This window comes from Meleagris gallopavo, chromosome 2 (genome assembly GCF_905368555.1).
Source record: "Meleagris gallopavo chromosome 2, MGAL_WU_HG_1.1, whole genome shotgun sequence".
NCBI lineage: Eukaryota > Metazoa > Chordata > Aves > Galliformes > Phasianidae > Meleagris > Meleagris gallopavo.
Window position 1 is genome coordinate 107,408,153 of NC_139405.1, and position 23,477 is coordinate 107,431,629.

Sequence of the window (23,477 nt, forward strand, 5' to 3'; positions counted from 1 at the left end):
TAAGTTATTCATTTCTTTCTTTTATTATTATTATTAATTATTATTAGATTCCTCCCCCTCCCCAAATCATTATTTTAAAAAAATGTGAAAGAACAGAAGTGGGAAAAAAAAAAAAAAAATCCTGGTGGTTGTCTTCACATGTTCCTGGCAAGAGACTCTGAACCACTGGTCTTGCGCCATTGTGCTCCTCTGATCTTAAATTATCGTCTTTCTTTTATTATTATTATTTTTATTATTATTATTATTTTGTCCTACCTAATAGAATTCTTCCAAAGCCCAATCCGATATTTTTAAAGCTAAAATTAAGACGGTTTTGTTTTAAAAGATTATCTCTTTCTCTCTCTTTTCTCCTTTTATTTAACTTTTTTTTTTTTCCTCTTTTCCTTTCCTTTTTTTTTTTTTTTTTTTTTCCTCCTCTCATTTTCTGTGTTTCTCTTCCTTGTCTCCAGTTTTACTACCTGGTCCTTCGCCAGATGTGTGCCTGTTAGCAGTGTTGTTGTTCAAGAACATCTTGTCCATGCCTTTGAGAGCTTCAGTCAGGTAGTTTTGGAGGGCCGTGAGGGCGGCGCAGATAGCGGGAGCCCCAAAGCCGTGAGTGATGAGGCTGAAGTGAGTCAAGCAGCTCTGAATGCCTGGTTCCAAAATAGGGGTGGGTCGGCTGTTTCCAATGGGTGTCCTGTCCTGGGCCAAGAGATCTGTAAATTCTTTACAAAGTTGCCTAAATAGAAGAGAGAAAGGCAAAGAAAGAGAAAAAAAAAAAAAAAGGAGAGAAAGAGGGAGAAAAGCAGTGGTTAGACTTATCTCACACTTCTCTGAGACAACCAAGGTTGAAGGAAAGAGCATGTTCAACCAAAAGCTGATCCCAAACCATAGGATGGAACATTTTTGCCTTTTAGGATTTCCATAGAATCTGTGATTCTGTAATTGGGGTGGTGAGGCACTGGCACAGGTTGCACAGAGACAGCCAAGGTCAGGCTGGATGGGCGCTGAGCACTGATGGAGCTGTGGGTGTCCCTGTTCAGTGCAGGGAAATGGGACAGATAGCCTTTAAGGGTCCCTTCCAACTCAAACCGTTCTACGATTCTCCCACCAGCGCTTGAGGATCATCCTAGGATGATCATAGAATCATAGAATTGCTCAGGTTGGAATAAACCTTCAAGATCATCAAGTCCAACTGACGCTTAGGATCCACAACTAGGGTAATGCTTTTCAGGAAACACGTTTCTGCAATTGCAGGACTGCAAGGAGGTCCAGAGATACAAATCTCTCCTGCAATCACAAGGACATCTCCAAAACACTATGAAAACCCAGACCTGCTTGGTGCACCCAAAAATGACCAAGTTGAGGGGAGATACACCGTGTGTCTGCCAACCACCCATCTGGACCATGGCCTACAGCAACTCTCAACAGCATCATTTCTGGAGAAAAATCACATCCACGTGCTGCTGAGGGGCAGAGGGATGTGGTAAATGGACTAAATGGAATCTTTTTTTGAGATTGCTTGGGGTCTGCAAATTTGTTGAGAAAGTTCTGGATTCTAGAGCTCCATTCTGGCTTATCAAAACCAGCACTTCCTATTTTGATCTGGGGAGAGAAAGACCAATTGAAGCATCAGAGGAAATGTGTGGCCCTTGTTTATTTTTTTCCATACTTTAGCAAATCAGATTCGATTATTACTATTTACATGATTTCCCCCTTCTTTCTTTTTCATTGTTCTAGTCCAGAAGGCCTTCATGTCAACAGATGCCAAGGCCACGTAGGAATGTGGAAGCTGGGGTGGGGGGTTCCCAATGGGATAATTTCTTTGAGTAGATGCCTATCCAGAGACTGAGGGAAAAAAAAGTAGGGGGGAAAAAAAAAAGATATAAAAGGAAAAAAAAAATCAAAAAAGAAACACTTGAAAAAGGAGTTCAGCTCTCATCGCCTGAAATTCCCAGTGGGTTAAAGGTTTCAGAGGGTGGAGAAAGATAAAGGTCTACTTCTATGTGTATTATCCATTAAGAAAGTGCAAGAGAGGAAACTTCGAATTTGGAGAACAAACAGTAATGAGTGCAACACTTTACATCTTCAAAGAGCAAAGCAGGGTCTGTGAGCAATTAAAGTTCTGGGACATTAATATCTTCTGACCCTGCGGAAAAGGGCAATCAAATTCCAATCACGTCTAAAAAACATCTGGACAAATTTGAGCAAATGATTTTTCAACCCTCCATATATTTCTTTAAATTACGCTGTCATCGGAGGCAAGCCACGTCCCAGAGCATGAAATAAATGACAGCTCCTTCGGCTGCTCTTTTACCTTATTTTTCCTTTTCCTCATCCCAACAAAAGAGATAGAAACACAGCACCACTGAGGACCCAAGCACTCAGTTAGCTGGGTGCAAGTCATCCCATACAACAAAGCCACCAACAGAATCCCCATAGAGAGAAATGGGTTGAGGGGACAAAAGTGAGGGTGATAATCAGTTCACAATGTTTTTGTTGGATTTTCCAACCTTGCTTCCTTCTTTCTTTCTTTCTTTTTTTTTTCTTAATTAAACCATCTGGATTAGACGTTGCAATTTGGTAGCAGGCAGACAGGTGTGCATGAGCAGCAGGAGAGACAGACAGACCACGGTGTAAAGCAACCCACTTTTTGGTTGTTGCCTTCTCATGGTGGTTTTTGGATTGAGGATGGCTTGGAAAAGACACACGGTAGCCAGAGGTCAGGCCCATGCATCTTCCATAGGGACAACACTGTCCCACTGCAGAGTGACATACAGACAATAAGAGCTACCCTACTGACAGGGTGATGTGGGCACCCCTTCCTCCCCCCCTGAGGCTACTATAATTTTGGGACTGGAGGCTCTGTCTGCCTTTAAATTGACCTCAGACATAGGGTTTAAGGTAATGGGAGATTTTTCCAGGGGAGGGATGGATAAGTTGGCACTCACTTTGTAGCAAGCAGCATGTTTTTCCTGGAGTGGAGGTCGCTGGGGTCTGTGTGCTGTCTGTTCAGGTATTCAGAAACAGCCTTGGCTGGGAACTCCGTTTCGCAGATGTACCCAAAATCCCGGGCTAAATGAACGGCCTCACCTGGATGGAATGAGAGGGGCATTAACACCTCTGGGCTGGGGCCGAGCTGACAAGGCTTCGTGTAATGCTTTGCTGCTGCACACTGCTTCTCTGGGGGACAGCAGCTCTCAGAAGCCCAACTGCACCTTAAGGCCAAGCTCCAGACATTGGTTATCTCTCTATAAATCTTATGTTGGGGGAAATAGGAAGTTTCGGGTACAGATTTACAGCTGTCTTTGCAGCAACGTACTGAGGGTGGCTTATAGACACGCATGCAACTGATCCCATAGGGAATTGTGGCAGAGAACACACACACACACACACATTTAAGTGAACTGGGCCAAAAAAAAAGGGGGAAACTAAGCAAGTCCCAAAAGACAGAAGGACTGAACCCTCCCTTAGAGCACCAAAAATATTGCTATTTCAATACGGTAAAAGAACATTCTCCAACATTTTATGGGTGTTGACATCAAAATTAGCATTATGTCCATTTTGCATAGGACTACACGGCACTTAAATCATTACCACAGTTGTTGCCACATCAGTAAAATGATGGAAATAAGTCTATTTTGTTTGATGGAATTCATTACTCTGCTCTCTTAACTGATCACCAGCAATGGGAACTCCTCTTTGACCTATGGAAGGATATAAACTGATGGCAATTTTGTCAGTGAACAACACTAATTCTTCTAATTATAACTGTCATTTCCACTGCCTGCTTTCTAATTCCTTGCCTACAGAGAGGTTCATGTCATCAAACCCCTTCTGATGCACTCTGTGCTATGAGAAGAAGACAGGAGTTGAAGAAAAGTGGAAAAGAGGGGGGAAAAGTAATTAAAAAGAAATAGCACCCTCAGACTCTAAGGGGATTCCACCAGATTACAGCTCAACTCCTCCAGAATAAAGCGTTAAACCCTTTAAAGCACTGCCTGAGGGAGCAGAGGGGAAGATTTCCAACACGCAAAGCAGATAGGTCTAATAACTCCAGGACTGTGGTATTTTTAACGACCAGGAGTTGCCTTCCAACGTCATCTCTGCTTCCCAGAGCTTCTCCCTAATCAACAAAGCTTAATTGAACACGAGGGCAGCCGAGGTGTCCCCACAGCAGCCACCCCTCTGGCAACACTCGATGGATGCCGACTGGAGCACAATGACAGCATCACCAGAGCCTGGCTGCTCTCACCAAGCAAACTTCACCCTACATCACGTGCAGCTTATTCCAAAAGGAGAAAGCTCGCATGAGAAAAACTGCTGTTGATTTGTAAGGAAACCAGGAGAGCGATGCACGCACCTTCCTACTCTCTTAAGGTGGGGTTTCACATCACTGTGTATCCTCATGGGCTGCAAGCCAGCTTTGCTTTTGCTGTGAGTCGAGTTTCTCGCACACAGCTGCATTCACACCTACGGTTCAGCACCCTGGGTGCATCCATAATGCTGCACAACCCCTATAGCAGGCACCCCCGTGCCTCTATCTGAGGCCTGCACTACCACGAGGAGCTGCTATCAGCCCAGCTCTGCATGCGGTGTGGGCTTATCGCTGCCACAACTCCACCAAGAAGAGCTGGAAAGTTGGTATCTAGCACAAATGTTTATGCATGCTCGTATGTGGAGGAGATAAGTGGATTATTCCTACTCCTCTCGGTGTGTATGTGTAACATAGATACATACAATTCATAATTGCATCCGTACTATTCTGGTTATGGGTTTGTTTTTTTTTTTTTGGAGAAGGTCCAACTTCCCTTAGCATAAACTTACACGTATCCTAAACATATTTAGGGGCTTTAAGACAACGACATCAGCTGAATGAAGAGTTGGATTCTATGATCCTTATGGTCCCTTCCAACTCGGGGTATCCTATGACTTGAGATGAAACTTCAGCCCTCCCTTCTTTCTTTTCTTCCTTGGGAATAGCTCGAGTCCTTGTTCTGTTCCACCCACTATAGGGCAAACCGTGCTCCCTAAAGTCTTCAACTGATTATTTCTTTCACCAAATATACTTTTCGCCCTCATTGAGAGTCAACAAACAACGAGCCTCAAGCACAAATAAACTCGGGATGAGCGAATTAGCGGGAGGATGGAGCAGACGTGGAGTCAGGGAGCACAGCCCGGTAATTGATAGCAATGAGGAACAGGACTGCCCAGCTCCCGCACACACACGCACACACACGCACACCATTCTTGCCACCAATTCCCCCTCCGGGGACATTTTAGGGGACGGGATCCTTGACAAGCGTTCCTTCAACCCGCCCTGCGTTTCACCTCCTCGAGGCTTTCCCACCTGATCCCCCAAAGCCTTTTGTGGTTCGCGAAATATCAGCCCCGAGGCGGGAGGGGGTGTGAAAGGAGCTGCGAGCCTCGCTTACCTTCCACCAGGGAGGTGAGTAAAGTGACATTTGCAGCCTTACGCCTGCCGGCTGGTAAATTCAAACCGATTTTTTCTAGCCTTTCTCGCAAAGATCTCCCCCCGTTTTTCGATTTGGCTCTAGAATTGCAAAGAAATCGAGATGGTCGTTAAGCCCCGCGGTGCTCCTGGAGGAAACGTTCAGTCTGTGCTGTCAGTGGAGCCCTGAAAAGGTTTTCATCCGGTGTTCGGCACTCTGGGCGTGTTGATTTGTGCCCGAGTTTGCTGCTATTTGCTTAATTTCTCCCAGGGGTAGGAGTGGGGATGAGCCCACTTTTCTTCCGCTTTTACCCAGGGAAATCAAATAATGCCAGTTAGCAATAATTACCGCAGAGGATTCTGAGCTAGAGAACAAATGAGTTCCTACTGTATGGCATTCTGGTAGGATGGAGCATGGGGATGGACAGAAAGATAGAGGAGAAATAAATATTCGTTTAGTCCGGGTATAAGAAGAAGAAAAGGTGAGAAAAAAAATGCTCCAAGGGAGAACTGCGGGCAGACAGAATGGGAGGAAAGCACTTCGGAAACTTCAGGATCGGTTTCGTGCCCGTGTGAACGCGTGCGGAGAGGCAACGCTCACCCGGAGGCGCCGCGTTCTACACGGGGATTTGGGTGCCTGAAGGAAGAGGTGAATATTTGTCGAAGGTTACTGATAAGGACACTGAAAGGATAAACGAGCCATAGGTGGGGAAATACGGAGCTATTGCTCACACACCCCTAGGTACGTACAGCTCGAGGGGTGGAAGCCTTCCACCTGTGATATCAGTGAGAATTTTGGCACTGAGGTCACAGACCATCCCAAGCACTTCTTGGTTCTTATTTAACAGACGTTTAAGACTTAGCAGTCACGCTTACGAAAGGAAAGCCGGTAATGATAGAGAAAGCAGGCTGACTTCTCAATATTTGCTATCAGAGTAAATAGGGGTACACGGCAGAACAGCTTCCTATATTTCATCTGCCCTGAACCCAAGCTTGTCTAAAATTCAGATTCAAGATAGGAACTGAAGTCAACAGTAGCCAATGATTACGGTTTGAGCCATCTCCAGTAATCCACTGAAGCTCCATAATGAGGTTTCTTTACCTTGATAATTACATTTTCTACACTGTATCTCTCCGATGTCCTCCTGCTCCATTTGCAGGCGGGTTGCCGTCTCTAAGCAAACCTCTGCTCCTCTCCCTGGCACGGATCACAGCTGAGCATTGATTACAGACATTCGTGTGGAACAGCAGCTATTTTAGGAGCTCCTCGTTCCCACGTGTGTTATAGGGTGACTGCACGGAGCCAGGCACGGTACCTTTCTCCAGACACAGAGCACCTGACCTCAACACAGTAATAATTGCAAGGAAACAAACAAACACGGTGTGTTTGCCTACTAGTTGGCAGCATCTTTCCTACTCTAAGACTTGCAGCTTCTATGCGTAAACTGAAATTACATCTGGGCCAATTCATACGTATCAACGAGCTGCCTGAAGTCGCTCTTTATTTCCCAGTCTGCCACATTTCCACTGGCTTGGGAGAACCTCCATCGTAACGTCTTTTCTGTTCTCATCGATGTACGTTCTTAACTCAGCTTTCCTACAGGAAAATCACGCTGGCAATTAAGTCTTTCATATGATAAAGCCCCTTCTCAGCGTTCATCCAGCTGATGATTTCGGAGCTTGAATTCTTGTTAGTGAATGAGCGATGTCCCATTCAGCGGGTTGGTACCCAGGCCTGGAGGTCTCTCCCTACCTCTCACTTAACAAGGACCAATAATGTTAACTACTTAGAGGTATTCAGCAGCACTGACCTGGCCATTAGGAGGTGATTTGCACCAACAGCGAAGGATTCCGATAGCAACCCTCTCTGGATGGAAATCCAAATTATTGCTTTTCCGAGCTGCTGGCTGTCTATATTCCGAGAAACTCTGATTAAAGCTACACCGGGCTTGATTTGGCTACGCTCCCCCTACATTCATCTCAGAGCCCGAATGCAGAATATTTCCACCTTACGCTCACTGTAACACAGCCTCCCCAACCCCTTACCTTCTCAGCACTCCTCCTAGCAGGGATGCGTTCAGACACTCGGGGGGAGAAAGGCGCCTTTGAACTTCTCCCACTGTTACTTTGTACTTGGAAGTTGAACTAAGCAAAGACAAACGGCCGGGGACAGAGCAGAACACCTCTCCTGTGTTGACCGAAATTCCACCCAGGAAGCCATCTTTATTCATCATCAAAGAAGTAACGGATTTTGGAGGGACAGGAACTGGAGAAAGAAAAAGGAGGGGAGGAGAAGAAACCGTCACGGCACGAACAGCATAGCATAAACACATTCTAACACGCACAGCAGAGCCAAATGAAAGGGAACTTTTCAGCTCTACAGCAAAGGGGGGGGCTGTGTTTCCCCTCCCCCCCCCTCGAGTGAGGATAACAAGGAATGTGATAATAACAAGGATGGCGATGCAGCACAGCCTCTGTGAAGGCTTGAGAAATACAACACATGTCTGAAGTATCTGGCAACTTTGGGTTCTTCGTCCCTCTCCTCCCCCTCCCGTTCCCCCTTCCCCTTGTTTTTGTACAGCTGACAGCACCTGACGCTTCGCAGGGAAAGAAAAAGAATTACTTCTTTCGTTCATGTTTCCTATTACTTCTAAGCTGAGCCAGGAATAAATTCACTACACTGAGGGAGTTGCTGCCTTAAATAAGTGTGGAGGCTGGAGGATACAGCAACTAGAAGACAGCTCTGTTATTGCTTTGTGTTTTTATTAAGTCTGGTTTATGAAACAAAATGAGCCTTTTCCTTCTGATAAAAAAAAATAGAAAAAGATGAACAGCAGAAAAATAAAATCTTGGTTTTAATCATGACGTGAGCCAACTGAACCGTGTTGTGCTGTCCTCAAAGTAGTGGAAACTCATCTGTTCCTACAGAAAGGAAGTCTGGATACAGTATTACGTATAATCATAGAATAGGTTGGGTTAGGTCGAAAGGGACCTCAAGGATCATCAAATTCCAACCCCCAAAGGGAGGGTTGGAAGTTATGGAAAGGAAGCTATGAAAGGTTAATAATAATAAAGAAAAAAGGCGAACCAAAACACCAAAACAAAATAGAAACTTCTTATCCTATCCACGACCAACGTGCCCCATCGCTCTGAGAAACAAGGGCCGTGTTGAGACCAAAGGAGGAGATCAGACCGAGCAAATCCCCATAAGGGCATCCAGAGCCACTCGGAAACAAACAACAACAAGAAATGGGCCGCGGGTTTTTGTTTGCCAATGAACTTCAACCTCTCGCTCGTAATTGCGCGCAACCGCTCTGATTTACGGCAGGTGCGCTGATCAACCAACCAATCGCTTGAATTTATAGGGAGCCTCGCCTTGCCTTTTCCCAGTTGTTTCATTTCGGCGAGTAATTGATAACAAACCGTACTTAAGGTATGTTTTATGCAGGAGTTAATAAGAGCTGACAGCTGCTACCGCTGCTTCCTCGTGGATCGCCGCAACGCGATGTGCGGAGAGAACTCCGCGACCGCGGAGGAGAACGCTTAATTGATTACAGACCATCACGCAGCGCTGATATCGCTTCGCCCTCTTGCCGTTTTCCCACTCAAATCAATTGCAAAACCCATCCGGCAAATCAGAGGGCTCTGATTTGTGCGCATATGCCGGCTATTAGCCATAAAAACCCTGTTTATTTGCGACATATCTGGAGAATCAAACCATTAGGGTTGAGGGGATATTTAAGTCGTCTGGAGTTGCTAAACAATAAGATCGGGTATCCTAATATATTACCAAGTGCTAACTACTGGGCAATTGCCAATTTTATAACCTCGGCGTATGGAATAGACACAACCGTATTGCACTGTTTTTATTACAGATCATTTCCTACCGCCAGACCAGACCCCCACAATAAAAACCCTATAACAGCTAAAAACCAAAAGGCATGTCGATTTCAGATATACGTATTGCTTCTATGTAGTCCCCAGTATAAACAAATTGTTCGGAGTGGCTTTACTTCGGGGAATCGGAAAGTGAAACGGATTCCTATTTATTATTTTTAGTTGGGCACATTATGCAGCTCATAAAGGCGTTTGCAAAGAGTTGGAGATCGGCACAGTAACAGTAACAAGAGACTTAGAAACCTTTCCTTGCTCTTAATGGGATTTTTGCCGTTGATTCTATAGGAAGAGAGTTCTTCGGGGTAGTAAAAATAAAAGAGAGAGACTCTGCCTTGCACCCCGTTATACGTAGATATATCGTGCATCGTGCTCAGCAGCATCACGCGAGCGCACCATCAAGACAAAGTGAAAAAAGAGTTGGATTCACACATTGCCACACCAAATGGATTTTCATCACTGGTTTTGGTTGGTTGGTTGTCGGTTTGTTTTGTTTTTGTTTTGTTTTTTTTCTCTCCTCCTCCTCCGGACAAACGCACGGATTCAGTGGTTCGGACTCACCTCTTTCTACCGTGGTTATATTTAGTGACCGCTTTATCAGGTCACTGTCCAGTGAACTGAGAAATTAAACAAGAGGCAACAATTCCGCGGCCATCTGATCTTAGTCTAAACTCACTAAAGAGAGATTTACCCCTGCGACGCTTTCAAGAGACCCCACACCGCCCGTCGTGCCACTTCTCACATTTGTTAACCTCTGAAATATGGGTTTCCACGTGTTCGGGGGGTTGATTTTCCCCTGCGAATTGCTGTCGGTGAGCAGTCAGGCTCCTTCCCTGCTCTGCTGAGCCCCTTTGCTCCCTGCGGTGCCACCCCCTCCCCTAAAAGTATTGCGGCGAACACAGTTGGGAGCCTTAATACCACCCATCCCAATCTACAGGCTTTCCCAGGCGGTGTAAGCATATCTATCGCGATTTCATAGCTTCAGAGAGATGTGTTCTATCTACGCTCTGAATCTTCTGTAAATTACCTAATGCTCCCTCCAAAAAAAAAAAAAAAAAAAGCAAAAAAAAAAAAAAAAAAAAAAAAGCCCGTGTTTGCCATGGAATGAATTATCGCTATCGACATCGTATCTGTATGTTTATGGTGGGCTGTCGCTTTCCGGCTATAGACAGAGAGAACAGAACGGCCACACGCGTCCGCGTGTGCACTGCGCGTGTCACAGCCCCCCGGGCGTGCAAACCGATGCGCACCGTAACGGGAGGTGATTTTCAGCCTCCCCGTAGCTCAGGGATTGCTTTGGCTGCTGACAGAACGACACACAACTCCTGCATAGCGTCCCCACCACCTCCGCTTCAACTTTTTTTTTTTTTTTTTCTTTCCCCCCCCCCCACTGATTTGTTTCTTCTTGTCCCTGCGCTCCAAAACTCTGTTTAATTACGGGCGCGACCGCTCTCATATCATTCCTCCTTCTCAAATCATCTATTTTCCTCCTCATTCCTCCATTTCTTCCCTCCTTCCCTCCCTCTTTCACTCCCCGTGATGACTTCCACCCTCTTTGTCATCCCTTCCCCTTCCATTTCTCTTCAGCTTATCAATAAAGCGGGAGAGCAACAGTAGCCGCTTGATTTGTTAGTAATTATAAGCATACTGTTCCTGCAAACGGGATCTCTAGACGAGCGAGATCGCTTTAAAACGACAGCAGGAAATGGTGGGGAAATGGAGCATGGCGAAACTCAGCGTGAAGCTTTCAGTTCTTTACATGTTTACAATTTTCTGTGCATACATTAAGTCTTAGGGGTTGGTTCTTTTTTTTTTTTTTTTTTTCCCTCCTCTCTTTTTCTTTTTAATTATTGTTATTATATTTTTGTGGTGGTGGTGATTCCCTGTGGGGTTGCGCTCCGCACACGCGCGAAATTGCGCACGCAGGAGCGTAAGTGGCACTAAAAGGGCATTTTAGCACCACTCAAACTGAACGGATAAATAGAATCGTGGCCTGAAAATAGCTGAAAAAAGGAAGAAAAGAAGCAGGAGCTCTGAGCTGCGGACATCGTCGCAGTAACGCTGCAAAATAATATGATCGCCGATGCATCAATCAATCAATTAATGGAACAATCCATGGCGATTAGTACGTCTTATTAGCGAACAGCGCGGGCGAACTAATTACTGGAGAGGTGTCAAACAGCCCTCAGCCCCTTTAATCTGCCTACTGGGTGTGAAGTGAGCAAGAAGTCCATCAGAGCAGCAAGGCTGTGTTGTTCCTGGTGATTGGATCCGCCTTTGTCGCCAAATAGAGGGACAATGACTGCCCGCTGCCACTAAAGACCCAATCATCGCTTAAGACTTAATGAGCACATACAGAAAGTGTAAATGTCCCCTTCCCTCTTATTCCTGTCTTCATCGCTCCCCTTCCCCCTGGAAGTCGGAGTGCGTTTCAAAGTGAAACATATTCCCTCCGAAATTGCTGTGCGTTAAATTAAAAAAGGAATCTCAAGGCTCAATGGGCAGCCCGAAAAAAGGCGCAGATTCCCAGATCTATCATCTGGAAGGCTGTGTCCGGAATGGTTTTCAGTTAATCATTTATTGCTGGATACTTCAAGAGGGGGGTGGGGAGGAGCTCTGCTCGACTCAGTTATTTGGGAAAAACAAAGTTAAGAGAGCTCCTTTCATATCTTTCCTTAAAACAATGTCATTAAGAGAGCGTGTCTGCAAGGAGACAACGGAAGAGGTGTTTGGGTTAAAACGGCCCTTCGTGCTAAATGTGATGTGAAGGTAAGGCCAGGCTTCAGAAATAGCTGCAAGTAAATAAATATATCGGGATAACGTTAAGGTCACTGACTGTGCCCCAGAGTCACTAAAAATTAACTTCTCGCTCGGGCCACAGAGGGATTTGAGCGACGACGACTGATTTTGCCATAGAGAGTGCCAAGCGAATTTCAGATGAGCAGATGACGAAGGGAGCCGACACTTGGAAAACCTGCCCTTCGTTGCAATGGGAACGGAGGGAAAGGCCTCCAAACCTGCAGCCAGTAAGTTTTTCGGGCTGAGTTAAATCTGGTATTCATTCCCTCGATGATTATTATCATCTCGATGATTTATCCGGCTCCCTCCTTCCCACTCCCACCACCCAAATCTTAATGGGACTAGGAGTGAACGATGATTTTTTAATGTCTCGTTGGAGTTTGAGACTGTTAATGTACCGAATCCTTCTCATTATTAGTTTATTGATTGTTCATTGACCAGCCCCCTTCAAATCGTATTAACCACCCTCTGCCAGCTTAGATTAGGAGAGTTTTAAGAGCACCTTTCATTATTTCACCACCACCGCAGCAGAGCTCAGGCTTGGGAGCTTAATGCTCGCTCTAATGGGGCAGCTAAGAGATGAGGGGCCACGGTCCCTGCCTATTGCATTAATAGCTCAAAGGGGGCTAATACAGAAAATTAGCCTTAAACGAGCTCTGGAGATCTCCAAATGAAAGAGCCATTTATCACGCTGGCTACCTTCACTCCACTCGTTTGCTCTCTCTACTGGGAACAACTCATTTCCTCTTAACTAAATTACTTCAGAAATGTCAAGTAAGCTCAGATAGCAAACATAACAAGGGGCCGCGTGTGCGGGATCCGTTGTGCGGGATCGATCCGTGAGATAAATCGATAGCTGCCTATGAATCCCTTTATCATTTCCTTAATATTTTTGGCAATCCCTTTGCATTGATGGATAGATAAGTCCCTCTGCAGGCCTCGAAGTCCATAAAGAAGGAGGCAAGCGCAGCCTGGATGATATAATTAACTTGATGCTTCGAGTTCACGTTGTATTCTTTTCACTACAGTTTAATTAAAGCATTTTAGGAGCTAAGCTACGTTTGGGCGAAATAGATCTCCTCTACTGCTTGTTTAGCAAATACTTATCACGAGGAGTGCTCGAACCCATAACTCCTCGCATCCTACGCCTGCAATAAGTGTTTGCAGAGCTTAAATAACTTATTCCTGTTCCGAAGTAGCTCTCGTAGCACAGGGAACAAAGTGAAATTCGGATGGAAGCCTCTATGTGCCATTCCTCTGGCCCCAATCCAGGCTGGATGTGGCTCTGGGCAGCCTGGTCTGCTGGTTGGTGACCCTGCCCATAGCAGGGGGTTGGAACTGGATGAGCATCGTGTCCCTTTCAACCCAGGTCATTCTATGATTCTATGATTCCACTCCCCTCTGCCTGTCCCAAACGTTACCCCTCGCTCAGCTCCCACTTCGCAGCACCCAGAAAAGAAACCGAACCCACACCGTGCCCTTCTGCTGGCGAGATTCATTAGGAAGAAAACGCAACTACAGTGACTTTAGCACAGCAGGAGATGAATCTCGGTGCCTTTGAGTAATCTGATTTCCAAAGCGCACGTGTAACGCCGGTAGAACTCAGCGTATGCCTATGCCCTATGGCATCGCGCAGTGCCCATCTCCGCTGCTCGAGGCACAGCGGGCACATCTCATCCTGTCCCTAATCCGTGCCGGATCTGAATGGGAGAGGGGTATGGAGGTGGGAGGGGAGGCTGGGAGATGTTTAAAGGCTGAGAAACGAAAGTGCGAACGCGGCCCAGCGTTATAAAAGGAGGCTCCCGACCGCAAATCAACCACCAATTAATCAAACAACGCCCACGAGGAAACATCGCGCATGAGGCAGCAGAGCGGGGTGGGGAGGGGAGGATGGAGAATAGAGAGGGGAGAAGGGGAAAAACACCACCACGAGCCGTCGGGTTGCAGATCCTGACCGCAACACCCACTCAAAGCACAGAAGCCGAAGTAACGCCTTTCCCTTTAAGCAAGGAATTCTTTGTCTCTCCCTCTTCGACGTTTCCAACCGGTGGCCGCAAACGATCTTGGAGTTTTCATCCCTCAACCAACTGCAAGCTCGTGGTAAAGGCGCACGAGGGTTGAAACAAGAAACAATAAACACACGGAAGGACCTCACGCTGCCCTGAACGCGTTTTAAATAAACACTCCGCTTATTTTGCTTTGGGTTCTACGAGATCTGAAGTGTTTGTAGCTTCACTGAGGGTTTGACAAATCATAAGGTCCCGGAGATGAGCTCTGCTGATCGTAAGCATAAGGGCCAGCATTTCTAAGCCTCATCTCTGGTACTTAAAATTGAATCTAGAAATAGAAACTCCTTAGATAATTAAAGATAGCTTCCCCTACATTTGCAGTGTGGGATCTGTTTAATGTCTACCAGCATAACACAACACTAATCGCCAAGCATCTTCCAGTGACTGTCAGAGAAATGTAAAAAAAATTAAGCAGCTGCATTACGCCCGAAATGAGTTATTGTAATTACATTTAATTAGTTTAATTAGTTAATTATTTTGCTTACAGCTGTACGAGAGACTGCAAACATTTGTTAATATCACATTCCCTTTAACAGTATGGGGTGATTCTGCAGTTACACTAAATCATGTGCGCATATGTAGGGAGATTTAAAAAATAGGCAGGGGGAAGGGGAGGTGGTGGTGGTGGGGGGAGCTGGGGGAAGGAAGGCAGAGCTGCTTTCCACAGGCATTGCTTTCTCTCCCTTCCACCTCCCACCCGCCTGGGAGATGAACTGAAGCCCAAAAGTGAAGGCATTGCTTTCCCTCACCCCCCCTTTTTCTCCCAGGTATAAAGCCACGAGATCCCCATGGAGGGCTGTTGGGGATGGGCGGCAGCAAGGGGTGCCCCATTTGAAGGCGTTGGTGTGATTGGAGGAAGGGGGGGCGATCTAGTTTTCCTTTCCCTTCCCTTCCCTTCCCTTCCCTTCCCTTCCCTTCCCTTCCCTTCCCTTCCCTTCCCTTCCCTTCCCTTCCCTTCCCTTCCCTTCCCTTCCCTTCCCTTCCCTTCCCTTCCCTTCCCTTTCCCTTCCCTTCCCTTCCATCTAAAGACCCAATCAGCGATTCATCTTCCTGCCTCCTCCTTCCCGGCTCCGTTCATTGTCCCGAAGTAAAATATATGTACATATACACGCACACATATATATATATCACGAGGGTATTATTGCCACACGGTAAAAGTTTTTCTAGCTCGTTGGAATAATCCATACCTTTTTTAATGACAGACTGGTCCAATAAGTTCATACCGCTGTTATTGGCATCTTCAACTGACTGTGGATATAAAAACATCGCTATTCAAATTGACTGGATATTAAAGAACCGCGTACATAAATCATGTCATTCCAAACTGGGGTTGCTGTTATTTCCATTTATATTAATTCACTAGGGGAGGAGGGAGTTTTAGTCTTATTATTGTTATTATTATTCCCCCCAAACGACAAGGAAATGAAATTCTTACAAATTATACAGTCGCCTAATAAAAAAAGAAAAAGAGAGAGAGAGAGAGAAAAAAAAAAGGGGAGGTGTGAAGCATATGGGGCGCAATATTGGTTTTGTTATCTTATAAAACCGTGGCTATCTCATGGACTTCTTTGCATTCGAGAAAGCTTTACATTTCTCCCTTTGAAAATCCGGCAATTTAGCAACATCTGCAAGATCTATTGCATGGCATAAATGAACACGATTAAGGACAACTTCAATTCTCCCTCCCCTTCCCTCCCCTCCCCCCTCCTCCTCCACCTCTCCTATTTTTGTGTTGTTTGTTTGCTTAACCCCGCTACATCTTAATAATTCAAGGGCCATTTACTTCTTCCATAGAATAGTTTGCGTTATGGACTTTTAATTAAAGCCTGGGCGATTTGAAGAGCAGCGCAACGCCCACTTCGTGTAGGGTGTAAGCAGAAAAGGATTTACAGCCCCCGGGGTCCCCAATTTGTGGGTCGGGAGGGCCGTGCGGGGTTATACCTTATCAAAAGTATCAGCTATGAAATTGATCGCCTAGAAAAAAAAAAATCCCCCGATCCTCCTTAAAAAAAAAAATCTCTTTTTACGATTTGTTGCTCTTTTGGGTCCCTGTCGGAGCACACCTGTTATAACGGCACTCGTGAAGGGGAAAGAACAAAGAGGGGCAGAGCACACGTTGGGTCGCTTATCTCAGCTTGATGGTGTGGTCCACGACTGCAAACCAACGCAAATCAAAGCTCGGTGCAGCGAAACCACCTCCATCAGAGCAGCGTCGAGAGGGCAATTCACTGCGGAGCTGCCACAGGTTCTGCTTTAGGCTGAACTCCGGGTTTCAGGTGGAAGGAGGACCTGTATGTGCTTCCTATACTTTTTTTTTTTTTTTCTCCTTCATTTGTTTATTTGTTGTTTTTCTTTCTACACAGAATTTGGCTTTTTTTTTTTCCCTTTCCTCTTTCCTTTTTTTCCTCTCTCTTTTTTTTTTATTTCTCCTTTTAATTTTCAAGGTATGCCATATTTAAGAACTTCTCCCACACACACGTATATATATATATATATTTTTTTTTTTTTTCCACGAGGAAAACATCTTTTCAACATATCAGCCATTCCCTTCTCTATTATATCGGCTTCTTCGAGAAGCTGAGCTCATCCGACTCCAGCCCTTATCTCCAACTTTCCAACCCGGATTTAGGAGAAAATCACATCTCTCCCCTCAAAGAAAAAAAAAAAAAAAGGTGATGGAGCAATTTTTCCCGTGGACTTTTCCACTTCTTTCGTTGCACTGTGCACTCCAAAGCGCACTCACAAGGCTCTTCCTTACACCGTGCGTGGGCTCAGCCTCTTCCCTAATCAATAGCCCGCATACCTAAAGGGCCACAACACACACGATTACCAACTCTTCCCTCCTTTCCCTCAGCAGCTGCCGAGAGAGGGATGATGAGCAGATCCTGCAGCCTGCCGGAGCGCTGCGCCTTGCGACTCGATGGCGCAGAGCTGGAGGTAAATACGAAACGCCATCTTCTCTCCCTATTCTTCCCCCCTCCTCTCTTTTCTCACCTTATCTCTGGGGTATAGGTCTGCGCACACGCTTTATGTGCGTGCGTGCACTCCGCTCGCTCCATCAGCAACGTGGGTTAGTTGTTGTAGTTAATGAGAAGACTCCTGTCTGATTTTCTATCTAATTACGCCCTCCTGCTGGGTTTTTGTACAGGATATTCGCTCAGCATGCTGGCAGTTAATAGTCACAGAGAGGATCGTAAAGATTTAATTAGGACTGCATGCGGAAACGTGGAAAAACAACTCAGACTTTTAATTACTAGACTTCTTTAGTTAAAAGTGATACCAGGGGTTACTTTATAAGAGAGTTGGGTGTTTTTTGGTGTGCAACTTAACTTTCCGTGCCTCTTGCTGGCACACAGGAGGGGACAGCCGTGAGCGTGGGGAGGAGGAGAAGTGGAGATGCGTGGTTTAGGGGGGGGTGTGTGGTGGTGGGGGGGTTCCTGATATACTTATAACTGAGAGAGGAAGACTGCCCTCCCTTCCCTCTGCCAATAATCCCGTAGCATGGAGCTTTCTTTACGCCATATGTATAGATAAATGTGCACATATATATGTAGACAAGCCATATGAATACACACATCAAATATATATACACATACCATATATATATATGCCATACAAATACACATAGCATACACATACGTGCCACATAGATACATAAATACCCCCTATATATGCATATACATGTTGCATGTATATACACCTACACCTTATCCAACAGCAAGGGAAATATCTGAGAGGAAATCCTAAAGAATCCTATTTTCTTTTCAGCCTGGATTTCCCCCTGTGCACAACGTTGCCCTATCTCTTTCTAGTAGAGCCCTGCTTTGGTCTAAATGGTGAAAAGAAATAAGAATCATCTGGAGTTGCAATGGGATTTTCCAGCATTCGCTGTGAAATAACACAAATTTGTTTTCCAAAAGTAGGTCTTGGCTCTCCCCTCCCTTTGGCCGTCAGTGGCAGATTGAGAATTCCTCTCGAAAGGGGCAGCAATAGCAATACAGTACGTCCTGTTTACAATAACAGAGAGCTATCGTGTTGCAGTCACTTAATTCTAGCCCTGGACAATGGCTTACACATGGCCTGGATTTGGTGTTTATATAATAACCACTGTTTCTCTCTGTCACGCACTCCCCTCCTCTCTCTTTTCTCCCCTTGACAGCCCAACCCTTTCTCATGGCATCTATTTAATCAGAGGCGTGTAAGCTAAAGCAGAGATACACGTCTTCATCTGTCTCACCTTATAGCAGTTCAACTTTTAGGACTTCATTAAAAAAAATAAAAGTAAAGGCTTTGGGACCATTTCTGGAAACACTTTCTTGGATAATAACGGGAATCCTCATAGCCCGAGCGGAACCTGATCCATATTAAAATTCTCGGTGGAAAATTGCCCGGTTCCATCTGTCATTGGTGGGGAGGGGGGACAAGAATAGAAAATGCCGAACAGTAGGAAAGGACTGGGCTGTTTTCCCCGCTGCCTGCTCTAACTTGCAGTTGGACACCTCTCCCTTCACGTGTTTCTCCTTGGGATACCCTCTCCCTCTTCCCCTCCTCCCTCAGTTTGCCACCAAACTTTTACAAAGAAGGGACCGCTTCCAACGCCGGTGCCTTCAGCATCCCGAGCAAACAGCTCAGCCCATACTTCTTCCATTTCCCATCCCTACCCCAGCCGGGGAAGCAGCCCGTGTGCGGCAGCAGCAGGCTGAGCTCGGAGCCGCGGGGATGTTTCATTGGGGAAGAGGGGAAAAGCTGCTGATCTGAGCTTTTCAAGCCTTCTCTTCTCTCTCTCTCTCTCTCTCTCTTTTTTTTTTTTCTCTCTCTCCCTGAAGTTTTTCTCTCTTTCTCTCTTTCTTCCTTCCATCCTTCCTTTTTCTTCTTCCCTTCCTGTCATCCTTCCTTTTTCTTCCTTTCATCCCTCTTCTTTTCTTTCTTCCTTCTCTCACTCTCTCTCTCCCTCTCTTTCTTTTACCTCTCCCTCCCCTCCTTTCCCCTTTTCTTCCCCTCTTTCCCTCTCTCTCCCTTTCTCACAAGAGCCAACAATTACCGGCTTTTATTTGGAGAAGGTATAAATATCAAAGCACAAGCAGTACTTAACGCCTCTCGCTTGCTGAGCGAGAGAAGGGCAGAGGGAGCAGAGCCTCTTGCTGCATTCATAGAGGAATGCGAGCCGAGACCTGCACACCGCTCCCGTGGGGCTCAAGGCTACCCCCAGGTCTCCCAAACCAGCTTAGAAACCCGCAGAAACCAATGACCCGTCGGTCATGGAGCTCGGAGGCAGAAGCACAACCGGGCATAAAACCTTCCTGTTCCTGAAATCCTCATTCCCAGCCAAGCACGGGGTTTTTTGCAGCCCTAAGACAGTCCTCAGGCTGATGCCATATATCCCTTCTGCTTCTCTGCCACTGATTCACACGATGTTCACTAGGATCCTTTTCTACTATTCTTCCCATCTTCTTTTCTCCTCCCTTTCCTCTTGCCTATAACTTTGCAATCTACGCGTCGTTCCCTCATCCCTTCCTTTCCGTATTCCAAGTTTTAATACGTTTCTTCTTCATATCTCTGATAGATAAACTTGGAAGAAAGAAAGAAAGGCAACCTCCCCAAACCCTGACTTTCAGAAGACCGATGCCGGAGGCTGCAGCCTCCCACCCTCCTCTTCCCCCCCCTCTCCGGGGCCGTGCCCTGTTCCAGCAAGATGCCAACCGCCCCAGCACCGAAGCTGTTAAGGGTCACTTTGTTTTTAGGAAACAACACGTGACGATGAGTTTCGCGTGGGATGGGGGAAGGCTGGGAAATGCTGCGCTTTCCTCCCCGCGAAACTCCTTTGTCATCCAAAGGAGCGAACCGAACTACGTAAAATCAACGCTAACCGAATAACTGTGCTTAAAAAGGGAGGGATGGGGCCGGTTCGGTCCCGATAACCCCTCTAGATTTGGGTTCTGTTGATATTCAGGAATGGGAAAAAAAAAAAAAAAAAAAAAGAAAGAAAAAAAAAAGGTAATTTGACAGTTTCATCAAAGTCCCTGGAGTGCAGGAAATTAGCGTCGGGGGGTGGAGGGGGAGTTGAGATTGCATGGGAAATAGCTGGGATTTGAAAAGCCAGGCTTCAACCCTGCCAGCTCTGGGAGCACGTGGAGAGTAGCAGAGCCTGCCTGCCCCAATGCACTCTGCTCTTTGCAGCAGACAGTTGGCAAAGCAGAGCCCGTGCGTGACAGCTACGAAATCAACTCGCCTCGAACATACAAATTAAAAGGGAAAAAGCAAAAAAACAAAAAATAAAAAAAATTGGGGGAGGGAAGGGGCAATGTAACAATTATAGTAAAAAGGAAAAAAAGAAAAAAAGCGTTTTAACCCGCACCAAAACAATTCCCTGGTGGAAAGCATCGCCCATAAAGAAAGAAAAGCGTTGCCTTACCTGGACTTCCTCCATCCCCGGGTGCCCGATGCCGTGCAGGGAAAGGCTGTCCCCCATGCCGGAGTCAAGGCCATGGTGAGCTGAGTGCAGCAGGACATCTGGTCGCCGTACCGAGTGGTAGTCCCGCCTGGGGTCCAGTCCCGAGAGCTGGGGCAGGGCGGCCCGAGGCTGTGGCAGCAGTGACCCGGTGTCTGATCCAACCTCTTGCCTCTGCCTCTGTCCCCAGGGGTGCTGCTGGGGTTGATGCAAGGGGTTTAGGGAGTAGGGGTCATTGACATGGGAGTAAGGGTCCTGGCTTTGGTGGTAAGGAAGAGGCTGGTAGGGGGGTGGGAAATAAGGCGGCTGGAAATCCGAGGACGGGGTGTGAGAGAGCGGAGGAGCGCTGGAGTAGGGTCCCTGGGAGACGGATCCCAGCTGGGACAGCCTGGAACTGTGGCTGGGCACTCCATCATGCCGGTCCTACAGGCGGGATGAAAGAAAAACGACAACAACAACAACAACAACAAAAGAGGAGCTTTTTTTTTCTTTTTTTCTTTTTTTTTCTTTTCTTTTCTTTTCTTTTTTTTTTTTTTTTTTTTGATATAAAGAACGCAAACCCAGCGGTATATCACCCACCCCGAAATAAAACAAAATAAAGGAAAAGCGAAATCATGGTGAACCAATGTTGGTTGGTGTCCCCCCCCTCCCCTGCATCCCAACGCTTCGTCCCCAAAACTATGCCCAGGAATAACTCGGGAAGGGCAAAGGGGGGAGGGAGGGGGAAGGGAGAGACGCTTCATGTCCTAATTAAACATGTAGGACTGATGCTCCGTACTCGATATGTGACTCCGCTCTACTAACACTGTTCTCCCTCCACCGGTCTCCGGTATAAAACAGAAAGTTTAAAAAAAGAGAGAAAGCCTTCAAATCCATCCCTCCTCACCACCCACCCCTCGTCCTGCCCGAAGTTTCCCAACGTCTCTTTATTTCCTCCGCTGAAGCCCTGCAACTCAACAGCTCGACATCAGCGACCCATCTTCACGTGGGGGAAAAAAAAAAAAAAAAAAAAAAAGACCCGAAGGGGAAAGTTTGCACTTCTCGGAAGAGCCCGAGGTAAAGAGCTGGGAAATAATAATAATAATAATAATAATAATAATAATAATAATAATAATAATATCGCGGGGACCCTTCGGATAAAAGAGTCTAATGGTAATAATATTAATAATAACCAAGCAGAATAAAAATGAAACATCTGTACTGAACGAATCCAACCGCTATGATTTCTGTTAGGAACTCCCAGTGTCTTTTTGTCTCTTTTTTGCAATATTATATTCCGGAGAAAGAGGTGGGAGGGGATGGGGGGTGGGGTGGGGGGGTAATTGTAATGTAAAGTCTTTTGGGGTGTGGGGGGGGTTGGGGGAGAGAAGTGTGTGAAGGCTTCAGAGGAAAGGTGGGAGCGGACTTTTGTCCCACTCCGTCGCTTGGAAGCTGCGAGGTGAAAGTATCGAAGAAAAGGAGATATTCCACCAAGTGCGGCTCGTACCCCCACAAGCAATGGCACACAGGGTTTAAAAAGGGGGAAGAAAAAAAAAAAAAAAAAAAGAAAAAAAAAAAGGGGGGGGGGAAATAAAGTTTTTTTTCCCCTGCTCTTCCCCCCCCCCCCTCCCAAAGCGCCCCCCACCCCCAATCTCAAATGGAGAACACACAATGCAAAAAGGGAGAAGCAGCTGCAAAGCCTCCTCCAATTATTGTGCTAAATTACCAAGCCAAAGGCGTTTAAAAGAGAGAGAGGGAGAGAGAGAGAGAGAGACAACAGATCGAGAGAGAGAGAGAGAGAGAACATGCAATTCTAGTACAACATGGATCCAAACTCACCATGGCGGAATAGGTGTGGACTAACATCTGGAAATAAAAAAAGTCTTGTAATAGCTAAAAATCAAAGAGTGTGGCGATAACACTAATATTTGGAAGGGAAAAAAAAAAAAAGTATATATATAGATATATATCAAGGAGATCTGCAAAGGGCCGTGTTGGACACAGGAGAACAGCTTGAGGTATTTCGGAGACTATCCATCAAAAAAAAAAAAAAAAAAAAAAAAAAAAAAAAAAAAAAAAAAGAACCAATGCCCCCAAAACCGAGCCTGGAAACCTCTATCTACATATATGATTCACCCCTCCCTCTCTGTTGGTTTTTTTTTTTTCTTTTTTTTTCCTTTTTTTTTTTCTTTTTTTTTTTTTTTTTTTCCCTTTGAGCTCCCAAACGCAATCCTCTTCAACCCAAGGCTGGGCTCAGACTGCTCCGCTACCCCTTCCTCCCTTTCCTTCCCTACGCCGCCTCATAATAATTGATATTCATGACTATTAATATTACACGACTACTTTAAAGGGAGAATGCAGGACCAAATGGAGCGTGAAGCTGGCAGCCAGCTCGAGAGCTCCCCTACTATTGTAAATGACGTTCATTCAGTGGAGAATTACTCGATGTAATCAGACGAGGGGGGCTGGCAGGGGCAGAGTTTGGGGAGAGGGAGAGGGGGGAAAAAGTTTAGCAGGGAAGAGGCAGAACTTCAATTAACTCGAGCGGGGGAAGACGTGGAAAGCAGACACTGAGCAGGGAAGGGAGATGGAGCAGTGCTGGAGGCGAAGAAGAAGAAAAAAACGTATTTCTTTTTTCTTTTTTTTCTTCCCCCCCCCACCCCCCCCTCCTTTACGTTTAATTATACATTCCCAATACAGTGAATTGATTGCCTTTGGTGCTTTTGTTCTCGTAGATTTTTTTTTTCTTTTAACAAATAAGGAGGAAAATAAGAGGCTTTCCTAATCCTTTCGCTACCTTTTTATTCTTTTTTTTTTCCCCCTACTTTTTTATTTTTCTCTCTCTCTCTCTCAAAAA

At 45.9% G+C, this 23,477-nt stretch overlaps 1 protein-coding gene across 1 annotated transcript; it reads right to left on the minus strand.

The window, feature by feature from the left end:
- Nucleotides 1–23,287, minus strand: TFAP2B (transcription factor AP-2 beta). Its single transcript, XM_085218362.1, has 7 exons — nucleotides 22,460–23,287; nucleotides 20,606–21,064; nucleotides 15,381–15,441; nucleotides 7,478–7,697; nucleotides 5,415–5,533; nucleotides 2,931–3,072; nucleotides 1–718 (listed from the first exon to the last, which is right to left on the minus strand). The coding sequence occupies exons 1-7, from the start codon at nucleotides 22,484–22,486 to the stop codon at nucleotides 418–420; spliced, it is 1,329 nt and encodes a 442-aa protein (XP_085074488.1). The 5' UTR covers nucleotides 22,487–23,287; the 3' UTR covers nucleotides 1–417.
- Nucleotides 23,288–23,477: the final 190 nt, after the last annotated feature.